General features: G+C 44.4%; 1 protein-coding gene across 1 annotated transcript in view; it reads left to right on the plus strand.

Moving 5' to 3' along the window:
- Nucleotides 1-22752, plus strand: part of LOC117528778 (testisin-like) — a 79963-nt gene that overhangs the window by 20403 nt on the left and 36808 nt on the right. The window contains exons 3-5 of the mRNA XM_034191403.1: nt 5127-5272; nt 5366-5666; nt 14831-15002. Coding sequence (XP_034047294.1) covers nt 5127-5272; nt 5366-5666; nt 14831-15002 — 619 coding nt within the window. The remainder of the gene's footprint in view (nt 1-5126; nt 5273-5365; nt 5667-14830; nt 15003-22752) is intronic.

The following is a 22752-nucleotide window of genomic DNA, read 5'->3' on the forward strand; positions in this document are numbered from 1 at the left end:
GCTATGGACATGAGCAGGGCCAAAATGAAATCAAAGGACAGACAAGGGAGGCAGGCCCACGGAGAGTGTTCTTTCTGTGGGTCTAAAAGTCACATACAGAGGAACTGTCCCAAACGGTCAAACTACAACGCCCGTCCTTAGAAACTGGGCTAAGGGTGGGCCATAACACGCACGCGGGGGAACCCCGAAAATCAGCACGAATCCCAGTCACAATCCTTTGTGAGGATTTAACCCTTCACGCCCCAGCACTTATAGAGACAGGGTCAGAAGGGAATCTGCTGGACAGCAGATGGGCAAAGGAAGTAGGGCTCCCTCTGGTGGCTCTGCCTTCCCCTGTGAAGGTACGAGCACTAGATGGCACTCTTCTTCCATTAATCACACACCAGACACAGCCAGTGACTTTGGTGGTGTCTGGGAATCACAGGGAGGAGATAGTGTTTTTGTAACACCTTCTACCTCCCGAGTGATTTTGTGTTTTCCATGGGTGTTGAAACACAATCCCCGGATTGATTGGCCGTCTGGGGTTGTGACGCAATGGAGCGAAACCTGCCACCGGGAGTGTTTAGGATCCTCGGTTCCACCCCGTGAGATAGCTAAGGAGGAGGTCAAAGTCCCGCCCAATCTGACGGCGGTGCCATGTGAGTACCACGATCTTGCTGACGTCTTCAGCAAAGATCTGGCACTCGCCCTTCCCCTGCACCGACCGTACGATTGTGCCATCGATTTGATTCCGGGCGCTGAGTACCCGTCCAGCAGGCTGTACAACCTCTCACGTCCGGAACGCGAATCAATGGAGACCTACATCCGGGACTTGTTAGCTGCCGGGTTGATCCGGAACTCCACCTCCCCGATGGGTGCTGGTTTCTTTTTTGTGGGTAAAAAGGACGGCAGACTCCGTCCATGCATCGATTACAGAGGGCTGAACGACATCACGGTTCGCAACTGATACCCGTTACCCCTGTTGGATTCAGTGTTCACGCCCCTGCATGGAGCCCAAATATTCACCAAACTTGATCTTAGGAATGTGTACCACCTATTTCGGATCCGGAAGGGAGACGAGTGGAAGACGGCATTTAACACCCCCTTAGGTCACTTTGAGTACCTGGTCATGCCGTTCGGCCTCACAAACGCCCCCGCGACGTTCCAAGCTTTGGTTAATAACGTCTTGCGGGACTTCCTGCACCGGTTTGTCTTCGTGTATCTAGACGACATCCTCATCTTTTCTCTGGACCCTGAGACTCATGTCAAGCATGTACGTCAGGTCCTACAGCGGTTGTTGGAGAACCGGCTGTTTGTGAAGGGCGAGAAGTGCGAGTTCCACCGCACTTCTTTGTCCTTCCTGGGGTTCATAATCTCCTCCAACTCCGCCGCCCCTGATCCGGCCAAGGTTGCGGCGGTGAGAGACTGGCCCCACCCAACAAGCCGTAGGAAACTGCAACAGTTCCTCGGCTTTGCAAATTTCTACAGGAGGTTCATTAAGGGCTACAGTCAGGTAGTTAGCCCCCTGACAGCCCTGACCTCCACTAAAGTCCCCTTCACCTGGTCGGATCGGTGCGAAGCCGCGTTTAGGGAGTTGAAACGCCGGTTCTCGACTGCACCAGTTCTGGTGCAGCCCGATCCTACTCGCCAGTTCACAGTGGAAGTGGATGCCTCTGACTCAGGGATAGGAGCCATGCTGTCCCAGAGCGGGGAGTCCGATAAGGTCCTCCACCCTTGTGCCTATTTTTCCCGCAGGTTGACCCCGGCTGAGAGGAATTATGACGTCGGCAATCGGGAACTCTTGGCGGTGAAGGAGGCTCTTGAAGAGTGGAGACACCTGTTGGAGGGAGCGACGGTGCCCTTCACGGTTTTCACGGACCATTGGAACCTGGAGTACATCCGGACCGCCAAGCGGTTGAACCCCAGGCAAGCCCGCTGGTCACTGTTCTTCGGGCGCTTTGACTTCCAGATTACGTACCGCCCCGGGACCAAGAACCAACGGTCGGATGCACTGTCCCGGGTGCATGAAGAGGAAGCCAAGGCCGAGCTGTCAGACCCCCCAGAGACCATCATCCCCGAGTCCACTGTCGTGGCCACCCTCACCTGGGACGTGGAGAAGACCGTCCGGGAGGCCCTGGCACGGAACCCGAACCCGGGGACCGGCCTGAAGAACAAGATGTACGTCCCACCAGAGGCCAGAGCTGCGGTTTTGGACTTCTGCCATGGGTCCAAACTCTCCTGTCATCCTGGAGTGCGCAGGACCATGGCGGTAGTCCAGCAGCGCTTCTGGTGGGCGTCTATGGAAGCCGACGTCCGGGACTACGTCCAGGCCTGCACCACCTGCGCCAGGGGCAAGGCGGACCACAAGAGGACCTCAGGACTCCTCCAACCCCTACCGGTGCCTCATCGCCCCTGGTCCCACATTGGCCTGGACTTTGTCACAGGCCTCCCGCCGTCCCAGGGCCACACCACCATCTTGACGATAGTGGACCGGTTCTCCAAGGCGGCCCACTTCGTGGCCCTCCCGAAGCTCCCTATAGCCCAGGAGACAGCAGACCTCCTGGTCCACCACGTTGTGCGTCTGCATGGGATACCAGCGGACATCGTCTCAGACCGTGGCCCTCAGTTCACCTCTCAGGTCTGGAGGAGTTTTTGCAAGGAACTGGGGGCCACCGTGAGTCTCTTGTCCGGGTATCACCCCCAGACGAATGGACAGGCAAAGCGGGCCAACCAGGAGTTGGAGCAGGCCCTCCGTTGCATTACCTCCGCGCACCCGACGGCCTGGAGCACCCATCTGGCCTGGATCGAGTACGCCCACAACAGCCAAGTGTCGTCTGCCACCGGCCTCTCCCCGTTCGAGGTGTGTTTGGGGTACCAGCCCCCATTGTTCCCGCTTCTGGAGGGTGAGGTCGGTGTGCCCTCGGTCCAGGCCCACCTCAGGAGGTGCCGCCGGGTGTGGCGGACCGCCCATTCTGCCCTGTTGAAGGCCCGGACGAGGGCCAAGGCCCATGCAGACCGCCGGCATTCCCCGGCCCCTGCATACCAGCCTGGGCAGGAGGTATGGTTGTCGACAAAGGACATCCCACTTCAAGTGGAATCACAGAAACTGAAAGACAGATATATCGGACCCTTTCCCATCACCAAGGTCCTCAGCCCGGCCGCAGTGAAGCTACGGCTGCCAGCTTCACTGCGGATCCATCCTGTTTTTCACGTGTCGCGGATCAAACCATACCACACCTCACCGCTCTGCACCCCTGGACCTGCACCACCTCCTGCCCGGGTCATCGACGGGGAGCCGGTGTGGACCGTGCATCAGCTTCTGGACGTCCGTCGCAAGGGTCGGGGCTTCCAGTATCTGGTGGACTGGGAGGGGTATGGTCCCGAGGAACGCTCCTGGGTGAAAAGGAGCTTCATCCTGGACCCGGCCCCCCTGGCTGACTTCTACGCCCGGCACCCGGATAAACCTGGTCGGGCGCCAGGAGGCACCCGTTGAGGGGGGGGTCCTGTTGTGTGGGCCGCTGAAGAGGAGGTACTGCTGGCCCACCACCACCAGATGGCGCCCTGCTTGGAGTGTGGGCTCCAAGCACGAGAGGGCGTTGGAGCCGCTGGAGGTGACAGCTGTCATCTATCAACACCAGCTGTCACCCATCACCACCACTATAAAGACCGGACTGCAACTCCACCTCCTCGCCGAGAAATCTTCTAAAAAACAGGTAATTTTCTCTGCTGAACAAAACCTTGTGTAATAGTCTGAACTTCTTTTGCAGCCGTTTTCCTGTGGTGATTGCCTTATCTGTGGGATTGGCGTTTGGTGTGATCAGCGACGGCTTCGCTTCACACCCCAACCAGATAAGTGGTTAGACAGGAGCTGCATGAGTGTGTGATTGGAGGTGGAGGTTCTCCCTCCCAACTGAACACAGACTGTGGGATTACTGAGTGTGCGAACTCACACTCATCCAGAACTGTTTCTGTTTTCTGCCAGCAGTACCGGGTCTGACTGCTGAAGACAGTGGCCACCTGGGGTGCAGGGCTTGGCGGCTCCGGTGTTCTTCAGGTCCGTTGGTGGTGAGGCTTGTGTGGGTTGCGGCTTTTGTCTCACCGGACGTCTCCTATCTTCGAGCCTGCCACACGTCACCTTTTTGTCGGATTGATATAACGCATATTTGTATCTGTCTGTATTACGTTGTGCACCTTCACAACATTAAATTGTTACTTTTTGGCTATTCCATTGTCCCTTCTTTAACGCCCCCTGTTGTGGGTCCGTGTCACGACACTTCCTCAATGATGTAGTTGTAGTGTGGATACCTGGTCATGCAGGCTTTCCAGGTAATGACAGAGAAAGTAGGGGAACTCACTTAAATTTGTGTGTCCAGAGCCCTTTGTAGGGATGTCAACTGCTATGCAGAAAACCGCCCTACAGAACTGGTTCAGAAAGCAGCACCACAAACGATGGCAGGGCTTGAGTGACTGCAGGCAGCCAAGCTACCTCATGGAAGGACCAAACCTAAGGTTTTCCAGGGGGCTAGTTTGCCTAGAAGTATAATGAGTACAGTGGTTGGGACTCTCACAGGTCACAACCTGTTGACTAGACATAGAATGGTAATGAGACTCCAACATATACAGCCTGTGGGGAGGATCCTGAGACATCATTCCACTTTTTGGGCCAGTGTCCAGCAAGGGGTAGACTAAGGCAGAGGTTTTTGAGTTCCTTTATTTTGGAACCTGACCAGATTAAGAAACCAAAGTTAAGAAACCTTGTATCCTTGATCAAGGGTACCACAAGGTTTTACGAAGTAGAATCATTTTGGGGGGAGCAATGGGTCCTTTTGTGGCCTATGCTCTGCTGGGCTGATAGTCCACCCCCTCTTCCCTAACCTAACCTAACCTCACCTAACCTAACTGGGATGCCTTTGTAAGTGGGAGGACACTGGAGCACCTGGAAGGAACTCAAGCAAACATGGGGAGAACACGTAAACTCCACACAGAATGGACCGGGTGGGAAGCCATCCCAAGACCTACTACATGCTGTTAGGTAACAGTGCTAACCACTAAGCCACCTTGTCGCCTCAACTTAAGATTATGTGTGAAAATGCTTTAAAAGCATGTTTCATATTTGTTGTTATTAAACTCAATTTGTGTCTCTTTAGCCTCGCTTCCATCTCCACAAACTCTTCAGGAGGTGAAGGTGCCAATTGTAGGTCCCAGAAGATGCAAATGTGACTATGGAGCTTCAGTTATCACTAACAACACAATCTGCGCTGGATTACGGGAGGGAAGGAAGGACACCTGCCAGGTAATTATGAAATCACACATTCTTTCTTCAGATTTTACTTTCCATAAAGATCCTTCTTCCAAACTGACGGAGAAAAGGGTTCTGTCTTTAAAGGGTGACTCAGGTGGTCCACTGGTGATCAAGAATAACATTGTTTGGGTCCAGGCTGGAATTGTGAGTTTTGGAGATGGTTGTGCTCAGCCTAATTCCCCTGGAGTCTACACCAGAGTGTCTGTGTATGAGACCTGGATTAAAAGTCACATCACCTCAAACCAGCCTGGCTTCATCATCTACACATCCACTGGGACCGACAGTGACCTCAGTGTCTCCTGTACTGACGTGACGTCAATTCAGACCGTAGCTAAAATCATACCTCCATCCCCAACTCCTGTCCCTGCAATAGTTACTTCCAAACGTGAGTATGTGACATCCAGTATTTGTGAATGGATTTATGAATATTTTACCACATATTGACAGGGAAAGGCAAAATGTCTATTATTCAAATATGCTGACTTCTGGATTCTGTGTAATATTTACATTTAATCAATTGCTATTTTGAAGGTGAGTTGATGCTGTAAGTTCTCCCATCATGAAGCAAACACACTCTACCTTTGTCAATACACTCACCAGCCCCTTTCTTAAGGCCCTGTCGCACCTTGACAATTTAGCCAATGTATGCCAATCGTATTTAAAAAAACGCTGGTATAAGTCCAATAAATTAAGGGTAAGTTTTTTATAACTTAAGAGCACGATGAAACACATTGAAGCTCGCTGATGTATGTCCTAATACGCTGAGCTCCTTCAAAAATTTTGGGCATGCTGAAAATTTTCAGCGAGTGCCAGCATGTAACTCATAATCCTGCACATGCGACACATAAGCTGTAGGTAAGTTATGTGATTGTGTCTTGTAATTTACTCACAAGTCTAAATATGTCCGTCAATGCTGTCCACTGATTGGCTGAAACCTGTGGTCCTCATGCAGATTGACTGTTTCAGTCACACATGGAGTAAAGCTCCTGATTTTTGAAAATGACGTCTGAAAATACTTTAATTTGTGGCTGGAAACGTAGCATTTTATAGCAAGTCCCTCTGTGTTTTTTCTGCTGCAGGTGCATTTCTCAGAGGATGCCGGTGTCACGCTCTGATCACACAGAAGCACTGTGATGATTTAAATTTCTAAAGTGCCAGTCGCTCTCGGTGTGATCATCAGATGACTTGATCGATTGATCAGGTGTGATCAGAGCTGAATGAAGTGCTGTGTCCCTTTAAACTTTTAAAGTACCATCACTGTTGGTGATCACCACACCGACAGATCACACAGCACCTCATTCAGATCACATCTGATCGCGGTCGACTGGTGCTTTAAAAGTTTAAATCATCACAGCATTTCATTATTCAGGTCTGTGATGACCTGATCAAATCCGCTGATCAGGAAGCAGTCAGCGCTTTAAATATTTAAAAAGACAACACTTCATTAATTCATGGCAGCATTTACCACAATCAGTCGACTCATCAGCATTCTGTGCACAATGAAAATGGTCGACCAAGATAATAAATGAAACTGAAATATGAAGTATTGTTAAATTACTCAGTTTCTGATGCGCACCACACCGTGCAGTCCTGACCCAAACCAATGCATGGAAATAGGACTGTCAGCAGATGCTGGATGATCGTCAAGGTGTGAAAGCTGCATTAATTTATTAAACGTATGACAGCATGTGCCAGTGTTATTAATATGGTCAGCGCACGCAGGCTAAATTGTCCAAGTGTGACAGTGCCTTTAGGTGCACCCATTCTATTGCCTGTTAACACAAATAGCTAATCAGCCAGTCACATGGCAGCAACTCAATGTGTTTAGGCATCTAGACGTGGTGAAGATGACTTGCTAAAGTTCAAATCGAGCATGGGAATGGGGAATAAAAAGGGGATTCACAGTAAGTGACTTTGAACGTGGCATGATTGTTGCTGCCAGACGGGCTGGTCTGAGTACCGGTAGATGACGCAGAGAAAGGCAGCTTTTGATTCTGGTTGAGGAGGAAGGATAACAGCTGGGTGAAGAACACCTAACCCATAAAACAGCTGCAGATGGATAACATCTATCAGGGGGTGACAGGGAGACATCCCTGCCACTGCTCTGCCACCAGGAGATGTTCCAGGATTAAAGGAGTGAAATGTTGGTGAATGGTGGTTCCTGGCTGACGGCCCTGCAGCTGATCCATAGGCACTGGAGGATATGTGACCTACAGCAATGCCCAGCAGGTTACTCCACCTACCTGTACACTTACTGACACTTTATAAATTTGTCTTGGATCTACTCAGACCAGATCAACTCAGTCAGGTGTGTTTCATCAGACAACATCTGACTGACACAATGGAAAACATCTGATTTGGCTCGTTATGTGCAGTTAGAGCACAGTACGCTGGATTTCTATCTTGTATTTGAATCTCAGATTTAGTGTTTTGGGGAAGAAAATGTTACTTAAGCCAGTCTCCCATCGCTGATATTTGACACTCAATGTTGCGATGGCAGTTTGACAGCGAACCCAAGAATACAGGCAGTAACCAGGCAGGGAGTAGTGAAAAAACCACTCCAACGCACGTGATCCAACATCCAACCCCACAGTGAGAAAACTGACCTGAGCCCAAATAACAAGAACACAACTGGGAAGTGGGCTAAGGGTAAGAACACACAAACTGGATAAACACGGGATGGAACAGGTGGCAGAAATAAGGAAGCAGGAACAAAACACGCACATGGAAGTAAACAAAACACGGTGACGTAACTAAACAGACCTCAATAGATGAGTGGAAAAATAAAACAACCAAAATAACAATAACCAAATCACAGAGAGACAGCAGACTCAAAACACAATAGCACATGATGCAAAAACAAAACATGGGACTCAAATGTCTACAAAGAAAATAAATGTGAGGACTTAGGAAAAAATCAATCAATCAATCAATTTTATTTATATAGCTCCAAATCACAACAAACAGTTGCCCCAAGGCACCTTATATTGTAAGGCAAGGCCATACAATAATTACGTAAAAACCCCAACGGTCAAAACGACCCCCTGTGAGCAAGCACTTAGCGACAGTGGGAAGGAAAAACTCCCTTTTAACAGGAAGAAACCTCCAGCAGAACCAGGCTCAGGGAGGGGCAGTCTTCTGCTGGGACTGGTTGGGGCTGAGGGAGAGAACCAGGAAAAAGACATGCTGTGGAGGGGAGCAGCAATCAATCACTAATGATTAAATGCAGAGTGGTGCATACAGAGCAAAAAGAGAAAGAAACACTCAGTGCATCATGGGAACCCCCCAGCAGTCTAAGTCTATAGCAGCATAACTAAGGGATGGTCCAGGGTCACCTGATCCAGCCCTAACTATAAGCTTTAGCAAAAAGGAAAGTTTTAAGCCTAATCTTAAAAGTAGAGAGGGTGTCTGTCTCTCTGATCTGAATTGGGAGCTGGTTCCACAGGAGAGGAGCCTGAAAGCTGAAGGCTCTGCCTCCCATTCTACTCTTACAAACCCTAGGAACTACAAGTAAGCCTGCAGTCTGAGAGCGAAGCGCTCTATTGGGGTGATATGGTACTATGAGGTCCCTAAGATAAGATGGGACCTGATTATTCAAAACCTTATAAGTAAGAAGAAGAATTTTAAATTCTATTCTAGAATTAACAGGAAGCCAATGAAGAGAGGCCAATATGGGTGAGATATGCTCTCTCCTTCTAGTCCCCGTCAGTACTCTAGCTGCAGCATTTTGAATTAACTGAAGGCTTTTCAGGGAACTTTTAGGACAACCTGATAATAATGAATTACAATAGTCCAGCCTAGAGGAAATAAATGCATGAATTAGTTTTTCAGCATCACTCTGAGACAAGACCTTTCTAATTTTATAGATATTGCATAAATGCAAAAAAGCAGTCCTACATATTTGTTTAATATGCGCTTTGAATGACATATCCTGATCAAAAATGACTCCAAGATTTCTCACAGTATTACTAGAGGTCAGGGTAATGCCATCCAGAGTAAGGATCTGGTTAGACACCATGTTTCTAAGATTTGTGGTGCCAAGTACAATAACTTCAGTTTTATCTGAGTTTAAAAGCAGGAAATTAGAGGTCATCCATGTCTTTATGTCTGTAAGACATTCCTGCAGTTTAGCTAATTGGTGTGTGTCCTCTGGCTTCATGGATAGATAAAGCTGGGTATCATCTGCGTAACAATGAAAATTTAAGCAATGCCGTCTAATAATACTGCCTAAGGGAAACATGTATAAAGTGAATAAAATTGGTCTTAGCACAGAACCTTGTGGAACTCCATAATTAACCTTAGTCTGTGAAGAAGATTCCCCATTTACATGAACAAATTGTAATCTATTAGATAAATAGATTACATGCTCTAATCTCTGTAATAAAATTTTATGGTCAACAGTATCAAAAGCAGCACTGAGGTCTAACAGAACAAGCACAGAGATGAGTCCACTGTCTGAGGCCATAAGAAGATAATTTGTAACCTTCACTAATGCTGTTTCTGTACTATGATGAATTCTGAAACCTGACTGAAACTCTTCAAATAGACCATTCCTCTGCAGATGATCAGTTAGCTGTTTTACAACTACCCTTTCAAGAATTTTGAGAGAAAAGGAAGGTTGGAGATTGGCCTATAATTAGCTAAGATAGCTGGGTCAAGTGATGGCTTTTTAAGTAATGGTTTAATTACTGCCACCTTAAAAGCCTGTGGTACATAGCCAACTAATAAAGATAGATTGATCATATTTAAGATCGAAGCATTAAATAATGGTAGGGCTTCCTTGAGCAGCCTGGTAGGAATGGGGTCTAATAAACATGTTGATGGTTTGGATGAAGTAACTAATGAAAATAACTCAGACAGAACAATCGGAGAGAAAGAGTCTAACCAAATACCGGCATCACTGAAAGCAGCCAAAGATAACAATACGTCTTTGGGATGGTTATGAGTAATTTTAAAAGAAGGAATCATATCCTTAAACCTAGTTACAGCGCTTTCTGAAAGACTTCTAGTGTAATGAAACTTATTCCCCACTGCTGGGTAGTCCATCAGAGTAAATGTAAATGTTATTAAGAAATGATCAGACAGAAGGGAGTTTTCAGGGAATACTGTTAAGTCTTCAATTTCCATACCATAAGTCAGAACAAGATCTAAGATATGATTAAAGTGGTGGGTGGACTCATTTACATTTTGAGCAAAGCCAATTGAGTCTAATAATAGATTAAATGCAGTGTTGAGGCTGTCATTCTCAGCATCTGTGTGGATGTTAAAATCGCCCACTATAATTATCTTATCTGAGCTAAGCACTAAGTCAGACAAAAGGTCCGAAAATTCACAGAGAAACTCACAGTAACGACCAGGTGGACGATAGATAATAACAAATAAAACTGGTTTTTGGGACTTCCAATTTGGATGGACAAGACTAAGAGTCAAGCTTTCAAATGAATTAAAGCTCTGTCTGGGTTTTTGATTAATTAATAAGCTGGAATGGAAGATTGCTGCTAATCCTCCGCCTCGGCCCGTGCTATGAGCATTCTGACAGTTAGTGTGACTCGGGGGTGTTGACTCATTTAAACTAACATATTCATCCTGTTGTAACCAGGTTTCTGTTAGGCAGAATAAATCAATATGTTGATCAATTATTATATCATTTACTAACAGGGACTTAGAAGAGAGAGATCTAATGTTTAATAGACCACATTTAACTGTTTTAGTCTGTGGTGCAGTTGAAGGTGCTATATTATTTTTTCTTTTTGAATTTTTATGCTTAAATAGATTTTTGCTGGTTATTGGTGGTCTTAAAAAAATAAGAACACAAGCAATGCACAAACTATAACAAGAACTAAACAATGGCGACAATGAAGTTCATCAACCCAAAAGAGAAAACTAGTGTGGAACTCAAACACGTGATGGAGTGCAACTTGAAGACAGAACAAGACTGACAGGTGAGGACACAGGAGTGGAACACGGGGACCTAGACAGGAGACAGAGCACCAGGACAACAGACAACAGGCATCAGAACACAGAATACAACCCACAGAAGGAACCTGGACAGAACCCAGAGAACACAAACAAAAAGGACACATTGAGTACATAATGACACTTAACAACAGGGCACAGACGGGGAGCAAACCACAACACCTAATTGTGGCAGATAAAAATTTAAATTAAATAAATAATCTGTGCCTGAAAATGGGTGTAATCTGTGGTAAAAGTAGTATTATCAAACACTGTGAGCAACTTGGAAACTTTGTGATGTCAGGACACATCATGATCCATACAACATAAATAATCAGATGTAATTTTTACAGATGGGAGTAATATTTAGCCAAAGTAAGGGCCTGTGAGCAGAGCGAGTGCACAGTAGACAGATTTTGGCTGGAGCAGGGGTGGGTTTAAAAAAAAACAAACAAGCCACACAGATCAAATATCCTACTTTCAATTTACAAATGGCTTTGGATTTTTTATTGTGTGCATCTAACCGCATCTTGAATTAAATCATTTCTACTTGAATGTGAATTTGGCTGCTCAGTTATTTTGATGTCAGGCTACAGTTTAAGATAAAATTAAAATACAATGTAGTTTGCTGCAGGGTGAAAATTGACCAGAGTGAAGAGCGATGAGTACAGCACGCAACTCCGTGTCAAGGTTTTCATCCAACAGCGTTCCACTTCATTTAGACACGTGGTTGACCATGAATAAGTGTTGCCACCATGTCAGAGATGAACTGTGAATTATACTTGTTTTTGTTGATCAAATCAGAGTAATAGGTCCACTTTGTAGCCACTAGCGCATGCTTATATTCTAAAATTGCATCGCGCCACGCGGGGTGGAATACTTCTTGTTTTGAACTATGCCATTTTTGTTCTAGACCTCCAGAATTACGCATGAGGCCACGTAAGTAATCACCGAACCAAGGCGACTGTGCCTTTGGGGGGCATGGTTTTAATATAGGTGGAACAGTCATGTCCAGTGTGGTTGTGAGTACTGAGTTTAAGCTGTCTCCAAGACTGTCTACTGAATGATCATTTCCAAAAGTGATGCCAAGATATCAGACAGTCTAGCTCGGAGTTCAATTGTAATTGAAGAGTTTTGTTACTGTGATGATAAATAAGGTTCTTGTTTCAGTAAACATGGCTAGGAGACTGTAAACCTAATAAGTGAGTGATCAGCGACCACTGACGCAAGAGACATGATGTAAATATTTGTGACAGTGATACTGCAAATGAAGACCAATTCTAGGGCATTTCCACTAATGTGTGTCGAACCCTGAATGCATTGCTGGAATCCTAGCATATCCATAATGTACAAGGTCTGTTAGAAAACTATCCGACCTTTTTATTTTTTGCAAAAACTATATGGATTTGAATCATGTGTGATTTCATCAGCCAAGCACATGTGAGTTTTTTCATGCCTGTCGGTTGCGTTATTCGCCTGTGAGCATGTTTTGAGTGAGCAGTGGTCCACCCCCCTTGTCGGATTTTCATTGCGAGGAAAATGTCTGAACGATTTGGAGCTTTGCTGCATCAAATTTTTCCAGAAACTGTGAGAGACAGCCAGGTGGAAACCATTCGGAAGATTCAGACGGCTTTCAGGGACGATTCTATGGGCATCACACAGATTAAGGAGTGTTACAACACTCGACAGGCTGAAACAACCAGATCATTTCCAAACTGAATGCTGTGTTGATCCGGGACGTCGTCTGACTACTACAGAAATGGCAGAAGATGTGCACATACCACTTTTTTGCCACATTCCACTGTTACAGGAGTTTTTGTCATGGAAAGAGGAGCGGAGGAATGCACCACGGAGCCGCTAATGGCGCGGGACAAAAGCACCTCCGTGTTTGTCTCACAGGAGATGTTGTAACATGCCCAGCTCTTGCACCATTCGGAAGATTCAGACGGCTTTCGGTGGCTTTTCAGTCGTGTGACTATCCGAGAAATTGTGGACAAGCTGGACATGCCACAACATGTCCTGTGAGGCTTCATCACGGCGTTGCTTTTTAGCAACACAGCATTCAGTCTGGAAATGATCTGGTCCTTTCAACCTGTCGATTGCCGCTCGGAGCACGGCGCACCCTCCGCCATTGTGCGCCGTCTTTAAACCGGTTGCAACACTCTTTAGTCTATGTGATCCCCATAGAATTGTCCCTGAAAGCCGTCTGAATCTTCCGAATGGTTTCCACCTGGCTGTCTCTCACAGTTTCTGGAAAAATTTGATGCAGCAAAGCTCCAAATCATTCAGACATTTTCCTCACAATGAAAATCCGACAAGGGGGGTGGACCACTGCTCACTCAAAGCCTGCTCACAGGCGAATGACGGAACCGACAGGCATGAAAAAACTCACGCATGCACACGAAGGTTCAAGCTTGGCTGATGCAATCACACGTGATTCAAATCCATATGGTTTTTGCAAAAAATAAAAAGTTCGGATAGTTTTCTAATAGACCTCGTACATAGATGATTTGTAAGGGGGGTTAGAAGGCTTATTTATGTGAAATATGTGTTAAAATACCTGGATATCAAGCCAGTAAAATTAATTTACATTAAATTATGTAAGGAAAGTATTAAACGTACCCTGACACCTACACATTCTGAAATATTAGTGTTGACATTTACACGGATCTGATCTGTTCTAGCTTCAATCAGTTCTTTTGCTGATGATCATTCATGAGTCACATTTTATTCCAGTCACTGCCAAGCAATATCAAGGTACAGAAGTTGAACTTGAACATGTCACAGTCCAAACAAGTTAAGCCACCTTGACACTTGCACGTATTTGATCCCTGCACTGGGAGTGATGAGAGATGGTTTGATCAGTCATGTTCTAAGAGCACATGTGTCATCAGCTACAACATGATTATTTTATTTTATTTATATATAGTGTGGTGTCATGCAGGACAACAGTGGGTTGCATTGGCACAACGAATGGTGCAGCAGTGCAGGGATCAAATTTGTGCAAGTGTCAAGGTGGCTTTAGTGTTGAAAGTTTACACAGATCCAATATGGTCCAGCTTCCAAATTGTGCAGACATAACAAGGCACAATACAGCCGCATTAATTGATTCCATATGGTAAATCCATTTAAATGTCAGTTCTGACTCTGTCTTCATATTCATTAATTGCACAGGCATCATGCTCTGCAAGGTACTACACCAGTTTATCACTCAAAAGTCACAGAGAAACTACTTGCCGATGGAAGGAAATGTTGTCTCCCTTCTTCCTCCTGCTGTGGCATTGCCAACATCTGCAGCTTTCCAGCATTTTTCAGCTGTTTCTTGACAAGATTTATGAACTACGTCGGTGCACGATGTCCACTCAGTTGCCCGGTGGGAAAATGGCGACCACGCCTCCCTGCCGGCACACGTCTCATTGCAACTGCGCTCTCTAGTACTCATATACAGCTCTGTGGTAGCAAATGATGAAACATGGGTGTTAAAGATGGGCTGCTGTAATTTACATTTTACGCCATGTCCCAACTTTTTTGAAAATGGTGTAGTATGTATTTATTAAGAAATGTCACCTCTCCTCATTCTGCTTTGTTCTGCAGCTGTGCTGTGCGGTCAGGCCCCATTAAACTCACAGACTTTGGGAGCAAACTCTGCTGCCATCGCGGGTGAGTGGCCATGGATGGCGAGCTTGCAAAGGAATGGAAGCCACGTGTGCGGTGGGACTCTGGTAGCTGAGCAGGCTGTGCTGAGCGCTGCTGGTTGTTTCTTAAGGTGAGACACTGGGAGCGATATTCAGGATGGAAAATATATTTTAAAGTACCAGGTGCCACCTGGCCCATGAGGCAGTTTTATCAAAAGCCTCCATGTTTACAATTTATTAGCCAATCTGACCTGCAGAACTTAAAAACCAAACAAAAGAAATAACTATAAGGGTTCTCACTGAATTCAGATTTCCACCAGGTGAAGACAGCAAAATACCAAGAGACATGATGCCAAGATAGCAAAATGTCAACAAAAAAGAAGGCAGTTAGAATGCTGAAAGTTTTTACCCTCAGATCACCAGCAACAGTTGTTTTTTAATCAGCTCCCACAACATTTTATTGAAATTCATCCACTCTTTTGAGACGTTTTGAAGACAAAATGAGATGGGCATTTGATCACCTTTTGACCTAGGTACTGTACTTTCCAGAGTATAGGTTTCAGTTGTTTAACTTGTTTGGGAGGAACTATGACTTATATTCTGCTGTGACTTAAGCCTGATTTATGCTTCTATGACTCTATAACTGCATGACCACGCAATCACATCCACGTGGGCGTGACCCTTTCAAAGTCCTCCGTCGGGTGTTGCAATGCAACTTACTGCCGTAGTAGCAGGGGGCTGTTGTACAGAACAAGGCGGGGACTTTCTTTCTACCTGCACCACCACTGCTGCTGGCCTTTTTCTTTTTCTGGACCTTTCTGCTCCGGTACACCCCAACCAGAGCCTTAAGGTCCTCTGACCAACTGTTGCTGGAGGTGCCCAAAATTAGATTAAAGACTAGAGGTGACAGGGCCTTTGCAGTGGCTGCCCCCAGGCTTTGGAATAGTCTCCCCTTTCATATTAGATCGTCCCTGACCCTTGAGACTTTTAAATCTTTAAAAACTCACCTCTTTTCTGTGATGTTTCCCAAATCAACTAGTGCATTTTATTGTACAGCACTTTGGTCGACTGCCATCATTTTAAATGTGCTTCCAAAATAAAGTTTGAGTTGAGTTGAGTTGAGTTGGACCAATTTGTCCCTTAGCGACCTCCACTTCTGTATACAATCATCAACCTTCAAACCAGTGTTACGTGCAATTTCCCTCCATGAAGTTCTGGTCATTTGAGCATCTTTGTAGTTTTTTGAGTCCATGTGGTAAAGTTGGTCACATTTGAGGTCTTTTTCATTTAATTTTCAATTATTTATACAGCACCAAATCACAACAAAGTTGCCTCAAGGCGCTTCACACAAGTAAGGTCCAACCTTACCAACCCTGAGAGTAAGCACACGGGTGACATGATATTGAGGAAGAAACTTCAAGCAGACCAGACTCAGAGGGGTGACCCACTGCTTAGGCCATTTGCAAAGTTTTACAAAGCTGAAGAAACAGAAAATAGAAAAACAAATAACATAATAATATAAAGAAGATGAGAAGTCCACACAGGTGTCACCACCACAGGCAGGGGTTGTCCACTGTTAGGAAAAATGACCTAAAAACCCTCTGACACAGACAACAATGAGACACCAAGGAAGCAGGTTTCAGCTTTTAAGATCTTTTGTTATTTAAATTTTTAAAGCTACATGTCATACAGAGTACAGGTCTGTCAACAAGCATCCAGAACATTCAGTTTCTCCCAACTTATATACAGTCCCAAGGTGTCCCAAAGTTCATTGAATGAAATCATTTGATAGCATAAGACAGTCAGTCTCAGAGTCCGTTCCTGCTCCTTCATCATGCACTGATGAAACAATGTCTCACCTCATCAGTCTCATCTGTGCTTTTCGCACACTTCCCTTTTCCATGGCATTGTTCTCCTTTTGGTCTCTGGACCATGACCTAATGTTAACTAAGGATAAAAGTGTTATTGCAATACAACCTTTGACACATAAAGCATTTCAATACACTGAGTGTTAAATGCTGTCACAGCAAACGTAGTAGTATAGCAGCAATAAATGGCAACCTATTAGTCACAATCAATTTTAAGACAGTTATAATGGTAATAAATGTATTTGACAGAGCTTTAACAACATTAACTTTTATAACATTTCCCTCCTGTTTAACCATTAGAATGTCCCACATCGGAACTGTACAACTTGTACACTCATCACATTTTAATCACAATAATCAAACAGTCGGATCAATATCGTACACCTCAAACTCATTATCATATTTGGCAGCATCATCTCATGGTTGCATCTGGGTATTTTCTGTCACTCTTTCATAATTTAGCAGTGCCACATAAACAACACCATGGTCTTGCAGAAGGGAGTCTGTCACTTGGGCCTGGATCAGCTTGTTGACCTGAGAATTCAGGCAAGGAGTAATGCAAGAGGTGAACACACAGAACATCAGCAACACCATAAACACTAACATGAGCATGAGAACAGCCATGAAAACCAGTCCAGGTCTCAGCTATGGCATCACGCAGGACGGTCAAGTTACATACTGTGTGCACTATAATACATCCATCAGCATCATTCCTGGGCACAGAAGTGCAGTAGCTTTCTCCAACAATAACACATACACCACCAGAGGCCGCCATAAGTTGATCCAAAACAAGTCGATCCTACAGTTCTATGATGTGTAGGGCCATCAATTCCTGCTGTATCCCTTTTAGGGCTTCCACAGTGGTGTTAACAAAATAACTGAACCTGTAGTTCAGTGTTTCCACCCTTAGCATTACTTTCCCTATTCCCAGCCAAGGTAACAGTGACAGTACGGCTTTTCTGTCCATTGTCCACAGTTTAGCCTCTGTGGCACATCTGAGCCCCAAATGGAATCATGTGGAGACAAATCTCTCCTTTGACAGTCATTACCAGAGAGATGGGCTGCAACTATGTATGAGTGCTGAGTAGTTTGGTACACATCAGCCAGTCCAACCAACAGGGACACCCAAACAAGCATTATGTCCACACAACCAATACAGATTCATCTGTGGTGTGGTCCCCATAAGGTCAGGGACTGAAAAATATTGAACACATTGTCTTTACTGTGGAGCTTGAGTCAGATCAAAATTATCGTTTCTGTGCTGGGTACATGGACTATAAATATTCTTGCAATAGGAGACGGGGACTTCCCCCATCTCTGTACCTGAACCTGTTATGAGAAACACTGGAGTTTCTGTGTAGACTCTCAGTTGTCCAGGTGGTTTCCATAGTAGAGAAGCTTGAATCTTCGACTGGACTGGGTTGCTTGACGCGAGGATGTTTTGCGTCAAATCGCAGACGCTTCCTCAGCTAAAATTCTTGCTCTGGTAGTCTTCTCTGGTAGACTTCTGTCTCTGACTTCTAGACAGAAGTCAGACTACCAGAGCAAGAATTTTAGCTGAGGAAGCTTCTGCGATTTGAAGCGAAACGTCCTCGCGTCAAGCAACCCAGTCCAGTCGAAGATTAAAGCTTCTCTACTAAGCACTGGAGTTGTTCTCCTGTTGGAAGGAAAAGATTAACATGGGCAGGTTTAAACAATGATCCTGCAGTGGACAAGAAATTTTTAAATGATATATTAGTCACATCAGGAACTTGATCTGGAATTAAAACACCAGTCGCCATTATAACGAAATCTCTCAATGTACTGGGGTTGAGCGCTGATGTTAACACATGGGGATACATCGGTGTTATGTTTTGCAGTGCTACAGGAGCTACCTGAGGGTGAGCTGCAGCTGTCGGCATAAGAGAACAGACATAACAGTCGGTGAGGCTAGTTTCATTTGCCAAAAACGTCACATACAATCCTACAGATCCTTCTCTGCTCCACTTCATTATGAAGCCATGAGTGGTGGTGCAACAGACAAAAGTTGCACTATGCACTATTTCTCCAAACACAGCCACAGACATCTGTAACTTGTTCCGAGTTGCCTTGTGTGTCTTGGTGGCTTCCCTCACTTGTCTCCATCTTGTGTGGTTACTTAGTTTTTCCACACAGCTTTACTACACAGTACCATACTGTTTGTATTTCTTAAATATAATGCAATGCTAATATACCCTCAGCTGAACAATAACATAACAATAGGAAACAGAATGTGACCTTTTGGCCTCTTAAAATTGGTCAAGGTTAGTCATCTTTGAACTTGCCCAGGTCTGTGTCCCAAGAGTGTTCCTGTTACTGCCAATTTGAAGATCCTGGCAGTAACATGACTGGACTTATGCTGAGTACAGACAGATGGACAGACGGACAGACAGATGGATGAAGTGACAGATGGGTGGATGGACAGACACAAAGTCTTTGTAACAGGGGTGTAGCACCAAATTGTGGGCCCTAGGTACTAGCATCATGAAGCCCCCCCCCCCCCCCCGACACACACACACACACACACACTGTTATGTTCTTTTTTATTAAGGGAAACACCAAATATCTAATGCGTAGTCAAACCAGGTCTAAATCATGTAAACCTTAGATCACACCTGGGAGTCAGAACCCTTTTAAAAGTTGGGGAAAAATTTGGCGCATTCCTGTGCATTTTAACAGACAATGTTAACTTGACTACAAATTAGGGTTAGGGATGTAAGATCTACAGTCACAGCAAAACCGCCTGCAGACCCATATTGACTAGGCTATTTCGCATTTCTACTATTGTGAAAGACTATGAAGTGATAATCAAAAGCCCTTCTGAACTAGGCTATTTCTTAGCTACTCAGTGAAAGCAGTTAGCACGCATTACCATGTACATTTTGGGAAATGTTCAGAGCAGTCGATCCCTCATGGTGTGCCTACAATAGCATCAGAGTCTATGGGGATTTTCCAAGAGTGAAATTGGTTCACAAATGGGAAGGCAAAGGTCATTGAGCTTTTGTGAGTGCATTAGTGTGTAAAGCACTTTGAGCGTCTGATGCAGATGGAAAAGTGCTATATAACTGCAGTCCATTTACCATTGACCTCTTCCTAAAGATCATGTGCAGAATGACATTTCAGTGCATAGGACATGAGGCGGATGGTACAAGAGAGGTGCAAGCCTAGATTTGCAACTTTGTGAATTATTTATTTTAACTTTGTGAAATACCTACAGTAAGTACAGTAGTGTTCAGAATAATAGTAATGCTACGTGACTAAAAAGATTAATCCAGGTTTTGAGTATATTTCTTATTGTTACATAGGAAACAAGGTACCAGTAGATTCAGTAGATTCTCACAAATCCAACAAGACCAAGCATTCACGATATGCACACTCTTAAGACTATGAAATTGGACTATTAGTAAAAAAAGTAGAAAAGGGGGTGTTCACAATAATAGTAGCATCTGCTGTTGACGCTACAAACTCAAAACTATTATGTTCAAACTGCTTTTTTAGCAATCCTGTGAATCACTAAACTAGTATTTAGTTGTATAACCATAGTTTTTTCATTTTCTTCACATCTGCAAGGCATTAATTTTGTTGGTTTGGAACCAAGATTTTGCTGGTTTACTAGTGTGCTTGGGGTCATTGTCTTGTTGAAACACCCATTTCAAGGGCATGTCCTCTTCAGCATAAGGCAACATGACCTCTTCAAGTATTTTGACATATCCAAACTGATCCACGATACCTGGTATGTGATATATAGGCCCAACACCATAGTAGGAGAAACATGCCCATATCATGATGCTTGCACCACCATGCTTCACTGTCTTCACTGTGAACTGTGGCTTGAATTCAGAGTTTGGGGGTCATCTGGACCCAAAAGAACAATTTTATTCTCATCAGTCCACAAAATATTCCTCCATTTATCTTTAAGCCAGTTGATGTGTTCTTTGGCAAATTGTAACCTCTTCTGCACGTCTTTTATTTAACAGAGGGACTTTGCGGGGGATTCTTGCAAATAAATTAGCTTCACACAGGCGTCTTCTAACTGTCACAGCACTTACAGGTAACTCCAGACTGTCTTTGATCATCCTGGAGCTGATCAATGGGTGAGCCTTTGCCATTCTGGTTATTCTTCTATCCATTTTGATGGTTGTTTTCCATTTTCTTCCACGTGTCTCTGTTTTGTTTTGTTTTTTGCCCATTTTAAAGCATTGGAGATCATTGTAGATGAACAGCCTATAATTTTTTGCACCTGTGTATAAGTTTTCCCCTCTCCAATCAACTTTTTAATCAAACTATGCTGTTCTTCTGAACAATGTCTTGAATGTCCCATTTTCCTCAGGCTTTCAAAGAGAAAAGCATGTTCAACAGGTGCTGGCTTCATCCTTAAATAGGGGACACCTGATTCACACCTGTTTGTTCCACAAAACTGACAAACTCACTGACTGAATGCCACACTACTATTATTGTGAACACCCCCTTTTCTACTTTTTTTTTTACTAATAGCCCAATTTCATAGCCTTAAGAGTGTGCATATCATGAATGCTTGGTCTTGTTGGATTTGTGAGAATCTACTGAATCTACTGGTACCTTGTTTCCCATGTAACAATAAGAAATATACTCAAAACCTGGATTAATCTTTTTAGTCACATAGCACTATTATTCTGAACACTACTGTATACGAGGTCTGTCCAAAAAGTATCGGACCTTTTTATTTTTTGCAAAAACCATATGGATTTGAATCATGTGTGATTGCATCAGCCAAGCTTGAACCTTCGTGCGCATGCGCAGGGGCGTAGGTTTGCATATGGACCATAGGGACAAGTCACAACTAATATTTTGGGATGGCAAAATAGTCCCTACCAATATTTAGAATTTTTTTTATATAACAAAATCATTCACTATTTTTTTGCGAACTCGATACTATAATTTTAGTCGTCACGTTTTGTGTTTTCGACGTGCCAGAGTGACAGGGTTACCCATGTTGCAATTTCATTAGCTCATGTTCTTCTCACATGGATGTAAACCAAGCGCATCTTGTGGCAGGCAGTGCTTCATTTGTAAAGTGGGAGGTCCCGGAGCGCAGAGGATGGGTGGCTCCGGTGCAGTGTTGCCAGATGTACGATAATTATCGTATTTGTACGATAGTTTTGCCCTCTGTACGTTGTACGATCAATAAATGTACGATCAATAATGGGAAAAAAGCCAATATGTACGATAATTTCAGTTGGTTGCCCAAACACGCATCTCTCTCTGACACCCAAGAATCATTTTGCAGGTGTTGCACTCAGGTGGCATCAAATGCTGGCTTTGGGCGACCGGGACAGTCATTTGAAAGCCTGCCCCCTCTCATACAAAGTAATGAGTTCCATCCAATCTGTACCGTGACAGGAAGATTCCCCAAACATCTTTTTTTTTTCCGAAACTTTATTTCAACAAATGCAATAACAAATGAACAAAACACAAGAGCAAAGAGATATACAAGAAGAATTAAAAAAAAGTTAAAGTTCCTTATGGAGGTGTCAACATTTTTTTCTGTGTTCAACAAAATCTGCACAAGTGTCCATGGCATCGGATGATGACAGCGACCTTGAGGTTGAATTCGACTCTTTCTAGTCTGGTAATTGACACGTTTGTGTCCCTTCACAGAAAAAAAAAATCTTTCTAGTCTGGTAGTGCATTTGCTTGTTCATTTGTGTTCTTTTTGTGCCATAGTTTCCCCATTACTATAATTACTGTTTAAAAATGTGACATAAAATTCTTTGTAAATTAAAAAAAAAAAAAACGCTAAAATAGCTACGTTGTATGCGTTTTGTGTACGATAATTTCTCCCAAAATACGATAATTTTGAGGTTTTGGTACGATAGTTTCATATTTCATATCTGGCAACACTGCTCCGGTGCAGAAAAACAAGAAGGGCGGGGCTTGCGAACAATGCTGTGCGCCACACTTAAAATAAACTGCACACCTTCACAAATGACACTAACATCCTGCCTTTTCCTCAAAA

The sequence above is a fragment of the Thalassophryne amazonica genome, chromosome 16, assembly GCF_902500255.1.
Source record: "Thalassophryne amazonica chromosome 16, fThaAma1.1, whole genome shotgun sequence".
NCBI classification, from domain to species: Eukaryota; Metazoa; Chordata; class Actinopteri; order Batrachoidiformes; family Batrachoididae; genus Thalassophryne; species Thalassophryne amazonica.